Source organism: Dipodomys spectabilis, unplaced genomic scaffold, assembly GCF_019054845.1.
Source record: "Dipodomys spectabilis isolate Male_0828 unplaced genomic scaffold, ASM1905484v1 ptg000175l, whole genome shotgun sequence".
NCBI lineage: Eukaryota > Metazoa > Chordata > Mammalia > Rodentia > Heteromyidae > Dipodomys > Dipodomys spectabilis.
The window spans coordinates 2,209,833-2,224,377 of record NW_024870852.1 but is presented as its reverse complement, the minus strand read 5'-3'; the positions used below and the strand labels follow the sequence as shown (position 1 = coordinate 2,224,377).

The following is a 14,545-nucleotide window of genomic DNA, read 5'->3' as shown; positions in this document are numbered from 1 at the left end:
GTTCCCTAGATTTTAGTGGCAGCTTTGGCTGGAGTTGAGTCTCTGCTGCTGTCCCCTTTAAATAAGCCGTGCATTCTCTCCACTTTTCCTGTCAGAACCCAGCCCTTTTCCTGGTACCTGTCTTGCCCGGTAGGCTTGATGTTCACAACTTCCATTGAATTGATAAGCAAGAATTGAGTTGCACATGTGTGGGTGTGGCATCTTCTCACTTGGCATTTTGGTATTGTTTTTTAAAAATAAGATCCAGCTGACAAGCAGGAAGTGAATTCGATGCCTTGTCAAGGTTGTTTCTTGTCCTGTGATTCTGCAGCCCTTTTAGAATAGTCTTCTCTCTGCACAAGGTCTTACAATCTCAGAAGTCAGGACTAATTCCTCTGAAAGTCAGGCAAGCTCTAGAGGATAGGCCTCATCTGACTCTCTTCCTTCTGTCTGATGGGGAAATTAAAGTAGTTGCTAAGGGATGTCCTTGAACAAACTAGCAGTTCAGGCAACCAGTTACCTCATTTAGAAGGTTGGTTAAAAATCTCTCTCCTTTATGCAAGTTCTTTAAAGACAAGTGTGGAATTTTATAGAGAATGAGTTTTATAAGTACCCAGTAGTATATCACTCTCATCATTATTCATGGCCTGGCAAAGTTAAGGCTGTGGGAATCATAATTTTGAATATCATTCCATCAGTACTTTCATATTATCTTAGCATTTTCATATTTAATGTTTAGGGTGTATTTTTAGAAACAAAAGTGGGAGAAGTTGTAGAGAAGAGATCTGAAAGTGAAAAATCTTTCCTATTGTTAAAGGTCATGGATGCTCTGGATAATGAAATTAATGACACAGGGGGTCTGTGATACTTACCTACAAAAGTAACAAGTTGACAAATTGTTTTTAAATAAATCTGACTGAAACAATTATTTCAGTTAAAAAAATTATGAACCTAAATAGTTTGCCCCATTTGTTTTGGCATCAAGTAGACATAACTTTATTGTGACTCAGAGTCTAGTATTATCCTTATTTAAGGACATGAAATGTTATCTCAAGGGAAACTTTTTGGAGTCTCTAAATGTCTTGAGTTTATAAGTGAAATTTTTAGATTAGGACCAAATATTCCACTTACACATTGTTTCCCAATTTTGGTCTAAGAAGAGGATACTGTGTGTATGTATTCTTAAACCTAATGGAATTCTTGACTTTTAGTTCTCATCGAATAGCCCCTTTCTCAGCTCTACCCATCATCAGCAATAGTCAAGATCACATGTAGGTCTACAACCTAATACTTAAAAAGACACATGGAGGCTTTAATGAAGACTTTATCTCATACCTAGTTTCCCTCTCCCCACCCCCAGTCTATTATGGAACTTGTTGATCATGGGGCTTGAAAAGAGTCAGGCTTGGGTGCTATACCTGAGCTCTTTTGCTCAAGAATAGTGCTTTACCACTTTGAGCCTTAGATCCACTTTGAGTTTTTCAATGGTCAGTCGGAGAAAAGAGTCTCACAGGGACTTTTCTGTCCCGGCTGGCTTTTGAGCCATGATCCTCAGATCTCAGTCTCCTGAGTAGCTAAGATTACAGGTATGAGCCACCAGCATCTGGTTCCTAGTTTCTCTTTATGTTTTAAATGTGAATATCAAACTTGTGATTTTTTTGGTTCCCTTTCACCCCAGGTTTTCTAGAAAGGATATGTATAACTTTCTGGACAAGTGAGGTTTTCAAAATACTAAATTTTAGATTAATTTCAAAATATACGCTCAATATTCCCTCTAGTCTAGATGACTACCAGCTTGCAGAGGTTTTTTTTTTTTTTTTGGGGGGGGGGGGTCCGGTCATGGGCCTGAACTCTGGGCCTGGGCACTGTCCCTCAGCTCTCCAGCTCAAGGCTAGTGCTCTATCACTTGAGCCACAGCACCACTTCTGGCTATTTTTCTTTTTGTTTATGTGGTGCTGAGGAATCGAACCCAGGGCCTCATGTATGCAAGGCAAGCGCTCTACCATTGAGCCACCTTCCCAGACCCAGAGGGTTTTTTTAAGGGAAGTATTTGTATAGATTTCACTGGTTACACAGTGAAATGTTACAAAGTATGAAACTTTTTGAACATATCGATGTTCAAAACATTTTGTATTTCAGAGCATTTTGGATTTTTAAACTAAAGATATTCAACTTACAGCATGTCAATGATATATGAGATTGTTCCTTGGGAGTCCATACTCACATATTGTAGAAATAACTTCACAATTTCTAATGTATTTTGAAATGGTTTGACATATATATGTACATGTATAATATGGCAAAAGATTAGCCATTATTGACTCTAGATGATAGGTTTTGGAGTGTTTGTGGTACTGGGGTTTTAGCAAAGTATTTGAAATTTTTCATTATCATAGGATCTAAAGGTGAAATCATTGTAAAGAAATATTAAGGGCCACTGGAGGTCTTCCTGATCCTGCCTTGTGGTTCGTGAGACTTTTCCTGGAGGAGAGACGTGTCGGTAGTGGCTGAAGCCCACTCTAAACCAAACAAACAACTGCCTTTCTTCCAGGCCATCTTGCTGGCTCAGCAGGCCACATGGAGGTATTTCTCCAGGAAAACTGTGCATGCCTGGTCTCCATCACCATCAGAGAGGCCCTTCCATGTTGTATACTGTACCACAGGCTCCCCTTAGCAGCTGTAGAGAAGCTGTGAGTGCACCGGAAAAGAATCTCCATGGTAGATACTTGCTTTGGGGATTATGAACTATAACAATCCAAATAAATGACCACTTCCTTAAAATGAGCATTACTCATCAGAGCACAGTTCTACTTAAAACTGATCTAGAACTGAGTGCCAATGGCTCACACCTGTAATTCTAGCTATTTGGGAGGCTGAGATCTGAGGATCACAGTTTGAAGCCAGCCTAGGCTGAAAGGTCCCTGTGAGACTCTTATCTCCAGTTAATCACCAGAAAACTGGAAATGGTGCTGCGGAGTGGTAGATCTCTAGCCCTGAGCACAGAGAACTCATAGACGGCAACCAGGCCCCAGAGTTTAAGCCCCACAAACATTACCACCAACACCAACAAACTGATCTACATGCCTTGCTAAGCCAAGGTGGAATCCTTTCAACTCACATTTGACTTTTTTTGGGGGGAGGGAAGGTGTGGCTATTTTTGCTTTTCTATTCAAGGAGTCTCAGAAAGTCTTATAAAGACATTGCACAGCAGTTTATTTTAGAGAGAATATGAGATAACAAAGTTAGAGAGTCCAGATTGTCATTTCTTTCATAAACATTAGTAAATCCCTCTCCCATTTTTTCACCTAAGAGAATTAATATTCTTTGGTGAGCAACCAAGAGTACTACAAGAAAGTTAATAAGGTCATGATTTGGGGAGCCTGGAGGTTGTCTATAGGATACAGAAAAGCTCTGTACAAAGTGCAGAGACCAAAAAGGGAATGAGAACGGAAGACTTTGAGCCCAGAGAAGAAGGACTTGCTGGTACTGGGTAATCATATGACACTAAACAATTCTTCAATATAAATTATTCCTAGAAATGCACAGACCTAAAGACTTCTGGTGGAAAGCTGCTTCTGTTACAAACCAACCTCTCTTTAATCTCTTTAATCTCAGTCTCTTCCTGTGTCTGAAGTCTCATATTAAGGAGGACCGCTGTAGTTAGCAAGAAAAAAAAAAGATATACTTCATTGTGATTTACAAGTGCCTAACAATCTTGGAAGACTATTGCTAAAATAGTTTTCTAATAAAAAAAGATGATCACTTAATGATTTTCATTGACTCTTTCTCCTAAGTTTCCTCCTGACTCGGATTTTCTTTTATTTAGAACATTGAATTGGAAGCTGTGTGCTGGTGCCCGAGTAGGGACAGCAAAGGGCATTCTAAATTCTTCACCAAAGTGCTGCTGAGCTTCAGGAAATAGCCCTGGCTAAGTACAAAAATCCCAGTGGCCTGTTGAACTCAGTTATGAACAATGATAGATAAGAGTAGTGATAAAAACATAGTCTTTATTACTGCCCATTATCTTTTGATAAATGAAGTACATCTCCCTAAAGCATTTCAGTTGAGTATGTTTTAACAGCAGTAATTTTCTCTGTTTATATATCAAATTTAGTTTGCTGTAAGAGCTGACATAAGTACCTTTTGTGTTTAATCTCTCTTCAAGTTTCTCTTTGAATAATAAAGTTTCATGTGACCAGTGGAATTTGCACTCGGCAGGTGCAAATCTTTTTTACATGTTAAGCTTGCCATTTCTGTTGAGGTTCTGTTAGGTTAGGTTGTCCACTAAACCACTAATACCAAGTTGCCAGGTTAGCAATACTTTTAACATAATTGTAAATTACGGAGGTGTAGGGGTAGGGAACTAAGTTTTAGTCATCTCAGTTCTTCTAGCAATTTCAGCAATAAATCATCAGGAATCTGCCTTATACTACTTTCTTTTCTATAGAAAATACCATATTGTGACTTTATTGTTAAGCAGCCCAAATTGGATTTGGTTATCGCTCAAGTGGTATCTACTGATACCAGACTTCCTGAACTGTGCATTTATGGTCAACTTCACATTTAGCCTCTTCCTAATAATAACATTTTATTGCTGGATATTTGGGACAGGAAGAAGGTTTGAAGTTTCAAAAGTACCATCTGGATCTAAATCATTTAGAACTGTAGGCTGGCAAAAGCAGAATGAATTAGATATTGCATATTCATTTTTCTTGTTCGTTTCTTTGGAAAACTCATAAATAATTACTTCAAAAAATCACTTTTAAATTTTGCTTATAGTGAGTTCCAAATTGCAAAGGGTTCCTTTCTTCTAACACCTTCTTCCCTAGCAGCAGGACAAATAAACAGATGTAGAAGTGACTTCCATTCTCTCTGTTAAAGTATACAAAGTAATACTAACAGTTTTCATATTTTGTTTAACATTTTAGGACAAGAGAGCCATGTGACTAAAATGCAATCTTTTTTTTTTTTTTTTTTGTCAGTCCTGGGGCCTGAGCACTGTCCCTGAGCTGCTTTTTTGCTCAAGGCTAGCACTCTACCACTTGAGCCACAGTGCCACTTCCAGCGTTTTCTGCTTATGTGGTACTGAGGAATTGAACCCAGGGCTTTATGCATGCTAGGCAAGCACTCTACCATTAAGCCACATTCCTACCAATCCTTTTTTTTGTTTTTTGTTGTTTTGTTTTTTTGTTAAATGATGGGGCTTGAACTCTAGGCCTAGGCTCTGTCCCTGAGTGCTTCACCTCAAGGTGCACACTACCACTTGAGTCACAATGCACTTCTAGTTTTCTGGTGGTTAATTGAAGATAAGAGTCTCACGGACTTAACTGCCCAGGCTGGCTTTAAACCACGATCCCCAGATCTCAGCCTCCTGAGTAGCTAGGATTTCCGGTGTGAGCCACCAGCACCAGCTTCATGCAATCCATTTTTTAATGTATTAGGAAAAATCCATTTTGTTTCAGCAAATCTGGAAGTTATCTTTTCATACATGTCACTGTTACTTCACTGGATGACTAAGGTAATTGTGCTATTCAGAGCCTTAGCTTGTTTGGACACAGCATGTGTCTGTGTTTACTGGTGTTGGAAATCTTTCTGCAGGGGTTGTCAGAAGGGTACTGAATATAACACCAAAAGCTTCTTGAATTGCTTCTAATTAAGTTGTTTTGAAACAATCCTTGTCAAGGACTGTTTGCAGGAGAAGAGAACTTGGTTTCCCTAGAGATGGTCTAGAGGTCCTGGATCATTTCTTCCACTGTCTGCCCTTCCAGTTTCATGGGTAAAATGCTATCTTGGAGGCTTAGTAACTTCCTTGAGGTTGTCTTAGCTCTTGGGAATTTTCAGCCCTCTCTAGTAAGGTTCTGATTGTCCCACCAGATACTTCACTTTGTTAACTGGGAACATTTTTTTTTACCTTTTTCAAAAAGATCAGCAACAGATTCATTTAGACCTGGAGGAATGCTGGAGAGGACAAAAGGAGAGAAGAAATTATTAGGCTGGTACTTTGAGTTAATTATCTGATGTTCTCTTACAATCATGCTAGATCAACTGCAATATCTCCACTTTTTACAGATAATATTCACTCTTTTGGACAGATTTCTTTAACTTGATGGTTTGTTTGTGTCATTTAATGCTTACTGCCTGTAGTTGTAGGCCATTCATCTTTGAGAGTAGCATAATATTTTACTGGGTAGCTAGATACACCCTCATTTAGAAAATTTCTGTTGATGGACTTTTTATTGGCTCCAATCTGAGAATATTGGGAAATCCTGTTAGGGACACTGTATATCCATGCTTATTACATTCAGCTTTAGATTCTTAAATGGTTTTTTAAAGTAACTATACCAATTTGTACTCCCAACAGCATATTTGGAATTCCAATCTCCCTAAGTTATTGCTAGAACTCAATGCTCTATCTTTTTCACATAAATCATTCTAGTGATTTGAGAATAGGTCTTTTGTTTTTGTTTTTGTTTGTTTTGTTTTTGTTTTGCCCTCAAACAAAGAAATGATCCAGGACCTCTAGACCATCTCTAGGGAAACCAAGTTCTCTTGAATTCAGGGTCTTGTGTTTGCTAGACTAGCACAAAACCACTGAGCATTGCCTACAGCCCTATTTTTCACTGGTTATTTTATATTTAGGGACTGGGAGGGGTGGAAGTTGGAAGTAAGCACTTGGCTTGCTTTACCTTAGTGCTTTACCAATTAATTATGCTGTACCTGCAAACATAGTCTTTGCTGATTATTTTGGGGAAAGAATCTCACAGACTTTTCTGCCTGATCATATGTTCTACCATGATCTTCTGGTATCAGCTTTCCACATAGCTTTCAATGACAGACATATGTTACTTGTACCAGCTGTGAGCTGAGAATGGGTCTTCCAAGTTTTTCTGCCCAAATTGGCCTCAAATTGCAGTCCTCCCATTCTCAGCCTTCCAAGTAGCATGAGCCACCAGTAGCCACAAACTATTCTTTTCATAAGCTAACAAGTAACAAATATTTAGAGCAGGCCAAGATCTATGCATCAAGTCAGACTAAGTTAAGCATTCGCCTCAAAAGCTCTAGTTTCTATTCATATTAGTCTACCTCATTTATTCTGTTTTACAGATGAAATGACTGAGCCACTTTGGGGTCTAGGAGCCTGTTGTAAGGCTTCCTTGAAGATAAAAGGTAGTAATATTCACTTAAGTAGGGCTCTCTTTTGATACTTTTATTCTTTGATTTGTTAAATTATTTAATGCATAATACAAGGCAGGTACTGGGCTTTGGTCACAAACAAACTTGTAAAATCAAAAACCTTTAATTTTACAGGTTATGGTTTTCAAATCACAGCCTATTTCCTCAAGCGAGGAATCCACCTTCGCTGCATTGGGAGACAGAATACTGGTAAGAAGCTGTTTTCTTGGATCATCAATTACTTCACACAACAACTTGCTCTGGAGAAGAGGGATGCAAATTAAAGAATGAAAATTCATTCTTGCTTTATTGACCCCATGTAATTGAATATTTTAAAACATTTGTGATTTTATTCCCCAACTAATATGTATTTACTACCCGAGACCAGAAAGCTGAGCCACACTTAGGCCTTCCTGATGCATCTCAGCACTTTCATTGAGTTTCCAGAATACTTGGCATACTCTTAAACTCTGGCTCATTTCATCAAGTATCTATATACACCAAGGCCCTGGGACACAGAGCAAACAGGTCCACAAGAAATCACTGCCCCTGTACAGAGCCCCAAGAGCTTTCCCTAGATGTGTCAAGGCTAGTTCCCATATCTCACTTCCCAGAAGTTGAGATGTCTACTAAGAAAGTGACATCAGATATTTCCTGGCTACAGCAATAAAGTCGGAGGTAAAAACTATTCTCTACGTAGATTTGAGCATTGAACAGAGAATTTAGCCTAACTTTCTTGAGTGGTGTGTGTGTGTGTGTGTGTGTGTGTGTGTGTGTGTGTGTGTGTGTGTGTGTGTGTGTGTGTGTGTGTGTGTGTGTGTGTGCATTGCATGTATGTAAAACAACTCTTAAATGATGATCTGTACTTTCTTATCCTAAATGTTGCTCAAATATATTACTCTAATAGGACCTTCTCTTCACCTTTCTTAGTAAAATAAATCAGCTAACCTAGTATCCATTACAATACAATCTATCTACCATTTCTAGTAGGGACTCTTGTTGCTCAAATCTTTACTTAAACTTCAGCTAAACAGAGATTAAAAAGAACAGACAAAGCTTTTGATAATATATAATGTTCACTCTCATGCCTATAATACAAGCCACTCAGGAGACAGATCTGAGGATCAGCCAAAGAAGACTCTTATCTCCAGTTAATCTGCAAAATGCTAGGACTAGAAGTATGGTGCTAGTGGTAGAACAAGCCAAAAAAAAAAAAAGGAATGAAAAGTGCAAGGCTGTGAGTTCAAGCCTCAGTACTATCAATAAACAAACAGATAAAGTTTAAAAGTCTGACATTCTTATTTTTCATAGGAGGAATTATAAACAGAAGAATTGTTTGATGGAGCGGATCACTTTGAATTCTAATTCTGATCTAGAAAAGATCATCTTGTATTTTAATTTTTAAGGGAAAGGACAAAAAATAAATTATGTAGCTTAGTTTTCCTTTCCATATTGCCAGAAACATAGTACTTGCTACAGCTGTCAAAAATATCATTTCAGAACTACTGAGTAAGGGCTCAGGATATCACAAGGGGTAGAGCACTTGACCAGCATGCATCGTGCAGAGTGCCATGGATTCAATCACCAATACTGGTAATGAAAACAAAAACTGTTGAATAAATATCAGCTACTTTGATAATTCTGATTTTTCAAAGACCTAAGCTAACTGTAATATCCACGTGGAATAGGAGTTTTAAACACATCTAGACCACCACTTGAAGTTGATGTCTTTATACAAGAAAAGAACTAGTTGAAAGTAAGGCCAGAACATCAGATTAGGCCTTAGTCATGAAGAGCTGTTGATGTCTATTTATCTATGTGGGCTTTAGGAAGCCATGACAAACTTTTGAACAAGAATAACGCTCAGTCACTCCTTAGAACAGGGAGAATGACTACCAAAAAGCAGTGGTCCAGTGGCTAAGAAAACCATCACTGGAATATTGACTCGGCCAAGTGGTATAAGGTGTTAACTGTGTTTAAATTGTGCCTCTACATAATTGACCCCTTTGGGCTTGGCATCTGATTATACCAAATGTGCAGTCATGTAAAAGTCTTTAATTGGCAGATTTATAATATCCATTTTTTAAACATTGCTCACATCTAAAAAGGAGTTTTGTTTCTTCAAAAAAAAGACTACATCTGTTACAAATGTGTATATGTGTATTATAAAAATACTTAATATAGCAAATACCAATAAAGGAGGAGTACCCTACCTACTCATCCAGGATAGATGCTATTAACATCAGCTCTATATCACTCCAGACATTGCCCCAGGGCTTAGCTGATGTAAGGAAGGAAGAAAAGAAGGAAGGAAGGAAGAGTGAACAACTGAACAAAGGAAAGATCTGGAGGGCATTATCATTTAAGTTTCCTTCACTGACTATGAGGGAGCTCTGGTATATGAGTCACTCATCTTTCCCCACTGGAAGTCACTGACTTTTCTGTGAGAAATGGCAGTAGCAGGTTACTTGGACTTGGTATGGCTGTGTCAGACCTACAGTTGTATGTTTAACTATCCCTAAGAAAAGCTGCTATGTTCAGACCCTGTTCAGCTTGGAAGATTGCCCTAGTATAGTGTAGGGGACTTCTCTTAAGACCAGCTGGCCAGGGAGAAGTATAATAACTAGAAAAAACATGGATGAGTCACATTTTTTAATTTTTATATCATATTCTTTGTCTTTTCTAGAAGTCTCTACTCTTACTAGAAAATATTGATACTTCCTAAATTTGTATAACCAATAGAAAACTGAAAATGGACACAGGGAAAGCTACAAAGGCCTTGCCTGGGGGCTCCATGTGGTGTAATTGTCCAGGGCTCAGGTGGACCAATTTGTATCCTCTTCACCTTTCCCTCCAGTATTGTGTTTTCCCTGCCCTTTTGATGGAAACCATGGAGAGAGAAGGGAAAAGAGACATGCATTTGATATGCAGAAAGAGAGCAAACATTTCAGTGCTCATAGTTTTTGTGGGAGGTTTTGATGCCTTCAGTAACTTGATTTCCTTCATTTTGTGTAGATCTCCAAGTATTCCCTGATAGATTTGTGGTCTGCGTTAGTCAGCTTGCTCACAGTCATGACATCTTGGTAAATCAGAATGAAGAATTGGTATGTATGAAAAACTTCTTTAAGCAAATAAATCTGCTTAAATACTAAATTACTGCATAAAAAACTTTTTTAAGTCTTTTAGTGATCATTCCTCTGTTGAGCACTGAATGCATGGTTAAGGGACATACATATTGTGTGTGGTGATACTAATTTATGTGTTGAAGGTTTTTAAATTTTCCTTTTTCCTGTAGAACTCTTGAGTATTTAGCCTGATGAACAGTATCTTTTAACTATCAATTTTAACTGAGAAAGCAACAAATATATGACAAAAGCCTTGATTTTTATGATAGTATTTACGTGAAATAAAGCAAAATCCGCATGTTTTCACTGGAGGTTTTCATTGGGGTCAGTGGCTTCTGAATTTTATTCCATGATGAATCACCAATGTTTTCATGAGAACCAGTGTTTCTCCCCAGTGTATTATTCCAGAGCTGATAGAGTTCATTCCTCCTCTTTCTTTTCTCATGCTAACATCAGGGCCTGTTTCTGTTTCAATGGAGTTCTCTAATTAGACAAATAAATATTGAAAACTTAACACACAGTGTTGTAGCTTACAGCGGGGTTTTTTACACTTACAGTCCCCTGGGCACGCGCGCGCGCGTGTGTGTGTGTGTGTGTGTGTGTGTGTGTGTGTGTGTGTGTCTTGCTGCAGTCACAACCCAACCTATTTAATTATACTCTGCTCATATACTTTTTTTCTTTTAGATGTACGACTTAAAACTAACGTACAGAAAATTTAAATCCATCAGGGCTGGGACGGTGGCTCAGTGGTAGAGCACTTGCCTTGCATGCCTGAAACCCTGGGTTCAATTCCTCAGCACCACATAAGCAAAAAGAAAAAAGCCAGAAGTGGTGCTGTGGCTCAAGTGGTAGAGCGCTAGCCTTGAGCTGAAGAGCTGAGGGACAGTGCCCAAGCCCAGAGTTCAGGCCCCATGACCAGACCCAAAAAAAAAGAAGAAAAGAAAAAAAAAAGAAAATTTAAATCCATAAGACATTAATTAACCTTGTCACAAAGTATAGCATGATTATTGTACTTTTAGAATAATTTATGAGAATATTAGATTAGCTTATCACATCTTAAATACATAAAAAGAGTGTTTCAGGGGCTTTAAGAGAGAATGAAAGGCCCAGGAAATGGAAAGAGTAAAGAATTCTGATTTACATTTAGATTCCTTTCTTTTGAGCAGGGGATGTCTTTGGAATAACTAGTGTGACCTCTTGTATTTCCTCTTCTCCATCCATTAAAAGTGTGTAGGTTAAAGAAAATAAAGGATGCAAATTTGGTAAAAAAAAAAATTATTGGTAAAAAAATTATTTGAAACATTCCCAGGATGTTGAATTATCTTAAATTAATAAATACTAAAGCAGTAATGCTATTGGCGTATGATTTTATTATCATGTTGCTTTACTGGTTTTCAGACCAAAGAAGAAATTGATCTATGGTTTAAGAAAACAATAATTAACTGGACCAGAATGTATTATTGCTTTCAGATGGGATACAGGGAAATTAGATCTCATATCTGATATGTAATATTAATACTTAGTATCTTAAATTATTAAGGGGGAATTAAAACATCTCAATTCAAGTGAAATGTTATTCCCCTTAGGGGCCCTGGTATTTATACAGATGTAAGTTTTCTGTAGCTGCTGTTATATAAATCTTTTAATTTAGGGGCGTTCTTATCTATTAAGAATTTTCATTCTGAGAAGTGTGAGTTTTTTTATATGAGAGAGCTTAGTTTCCTTATCTTTACAATGTTCTGATTTCTACTGATAGCACGATCAGTTACCCATGTTAGTGCATAAGAAAAATGCCATTTACATCATGAAACTCTTTCATCCTTTTAAGTGGTTCTTTTTGCTTGTATTCAGTCTTGGTCTTCAGTGACCCCTTTTGCCCATCTCTGACCTATACAAACTTTCCCCAAACCACAAGTCAGGAAACAGTGGACATCCTACGCAGAGCCATCACAAAAAAATACTGAAAACTTAACACACAGTGTTGTAGCTTACAGTGGGGTTTTTTACACTGGATATGCTCTGCACCCATCCATTTGTCTTACCTGCAATCCTGAGCACCTCCCTTCCTCCCAAGCCTGGAGTTTTCCACATCCTCAGGCTTGTCACTAGAAGCTGTGAAATACCCAAGTCAAGTGAAAAGCCTTCTGCAAATTCCCTCTCAAGCCAACTACAGGGTCCTTCCACCAAAGTGTCTCAGAGTTCAACCTCTACAGAGTCCCACTGTCTCAGCTATCTAAGGATCAATAAGCAGTCCCTCCCTCCCAGCACTGCCTTCTGCCCCAGAGGCTCAAAGCCTGTGATATCAGGTTCCCCTAAGATCCTTTGCACTTCCTTCGAGCCTGGAATTCTTTTATCCTTTTATATTGCTACTTTCCAAAGGGCAGGATCCATCCCATTTTCTGCTGGACATGATTCTCAAGGAATATCCAACTGGGCAAGGCCAGTGAACTTGGCTCTTTGAGTAGCTATATTGGCAATAAACTTCAGTTGTTTTCCTGTAATTGTTGATGTAACTCTTATATGCCTATAGAAGTAATGAGGGAATGAGCTAGTCCCTGAGCCTGACCATCAGCCGTGGTGCCTTATGAGTGCTGTAGCCCAGAGGGACACAGATTTCCTTGTCCTGTAGCTTCTCCCCCTCACCCTCAGTTTTGGATTATCAATGTTATCTTAAGTGATATTTCTTAGGAAATCAGGGAGCAAGCTTCTATTCAAAACTGTTATGCCAAGGGAACCTTTCAGCCTGCAGACAAGGAAACCGGCTGTATGTAGCTCCCCAGTGCTCAAAGGTGGTTGCACAAAAGAACCACTGTCCCAGATCGAGCAGCACAAAGGAGAAAAGGCGAAATCCTCCTTCTTTGAGAGATGGAGTGAGTTCAGCCACTGACTCCTTTCCCCACCACACTGGGGAGGTCTGTTTATCTCTCATCCCCGTTGGCTTTCTCTGTCCACTCAGGGCCGGCAGCACAGGGGATCCTTCGTGTTGCAATAGTTCTGCAGAGTGCCCATGTGCTAGGGATGTGGGAACTGTGATGTGTACTTTGGGAAGAAAAGGCATTATTATGAAATGAGTCACTGTATTTTTCTTACTAGAGTTTCTCATAAGAAATCTCAAGCCTCATGTTGCCTTGGTTTTTGACCTATCGCTAGTCTGGAGCTGGGGTTGTCTTTTTGAGAGTTTCACCTTCAGTTGCTCCCTCCCTCTATTGACACCTTATTTTCCTGAAAAATGCAAAGACCATAAAGTAATTTTTACCCTATTTTTATATTCTATTCCAACAATACATATGTAATATATCTATATACGTATTTTTTAACAAATGCATCTCTTTATAGAGACTATTTTCTTTTGCAAAAGAAAAGCTCTGGCTGGAGTTTCCAGGAAGTTTAAAATTACTAATTTCTGTTTATTTATTGAAGTTATGTCAATAACCATAGAGCTGTATATATCTGGGATGTCTCAGCATCTGTACATAGCTACTATTTCAGTGTGTTTGGGTTATAGACACCCCTCCTGGCATCTACAGACCACATCTCCCATCACTTCTGACTGTCACATAATTTGCTGAGCGCTGGCTCTTTGCTAATAGCTTTCCTGGGCACTCAGGAGACAGTACAAATGAGAAAGTACTTTTACCTTCAAAGAGCTTAGAGTCTGGCAGATAAAGGCTATGTAAGGATTTCTTGATGACATAATACATAATTCAGATATCTCCACGTGTCCTCTAAGTGTTTCCATTCTGCATCTGCATCTTTAGACGTTCTGTCAGATCTTTTCTACTGTTCAGAAGCAAAGTCTAAAATTCTAGACTTCCCTTTCTTACTTTGGAACTTAGGCTGTCCAAGACTGTGATCCTTTGACAAATACAGAATGATTGATAGTGCGTGATCCAGTGGCTTATGCTTGTAACAGCTACTCCGAAGGCAGAGATTGGAGGACTAAGGTTGAGGCCAGCTCAGACAAAAAGAAAATAGATATCAAGACTCCCATGTCAACAAATAAGCCAGGTATGATAGTATGTTACTGTAGTCCCAGCTCTGAAGGAGGAGATAGACAGAGTAGGATCGTGATCTAAGGCCAGTTTGGGGATACGGGGTAAGACCCAATCCAAAAAATAAGTAAAGCAAAGAAGGGCTTGCCACCTTAAGTGGCAAAGACCCTGTTAATCCAGCAAGAGGCTCTAGGTTCAAACCCCAGCACCACCACCATCCTCCCCTCTCCCCCCAAAAAAAGAAAAGAGAGGTGGGGAGGGGAGAGGAGGGGACAG

The 14,545-nt window shown here is 38.8% G+C and overlaps 1 protein-coding gene across 1 annotated transcript in view; it reads left to right on the top strand.

Moving 5' to 3' along the window:
- The window catches only part of LOC122120466 (SLX4 interacting protein), a 132,489-nt gene that overhangs the window by 102,085 nt on the left and 15,859 nt on the right, over window positions 1-14,545 (top strand). The window contains 2 exon segments of the mRNA XM_042694716.1: window positions 7,288-7,362; window positions 10,168-10,256. Of these exon segments, the coding sequence (XP_042550650.1) occupies window positions 7,288-7,362; window positions 10,168-10,256 (164 nt within the window).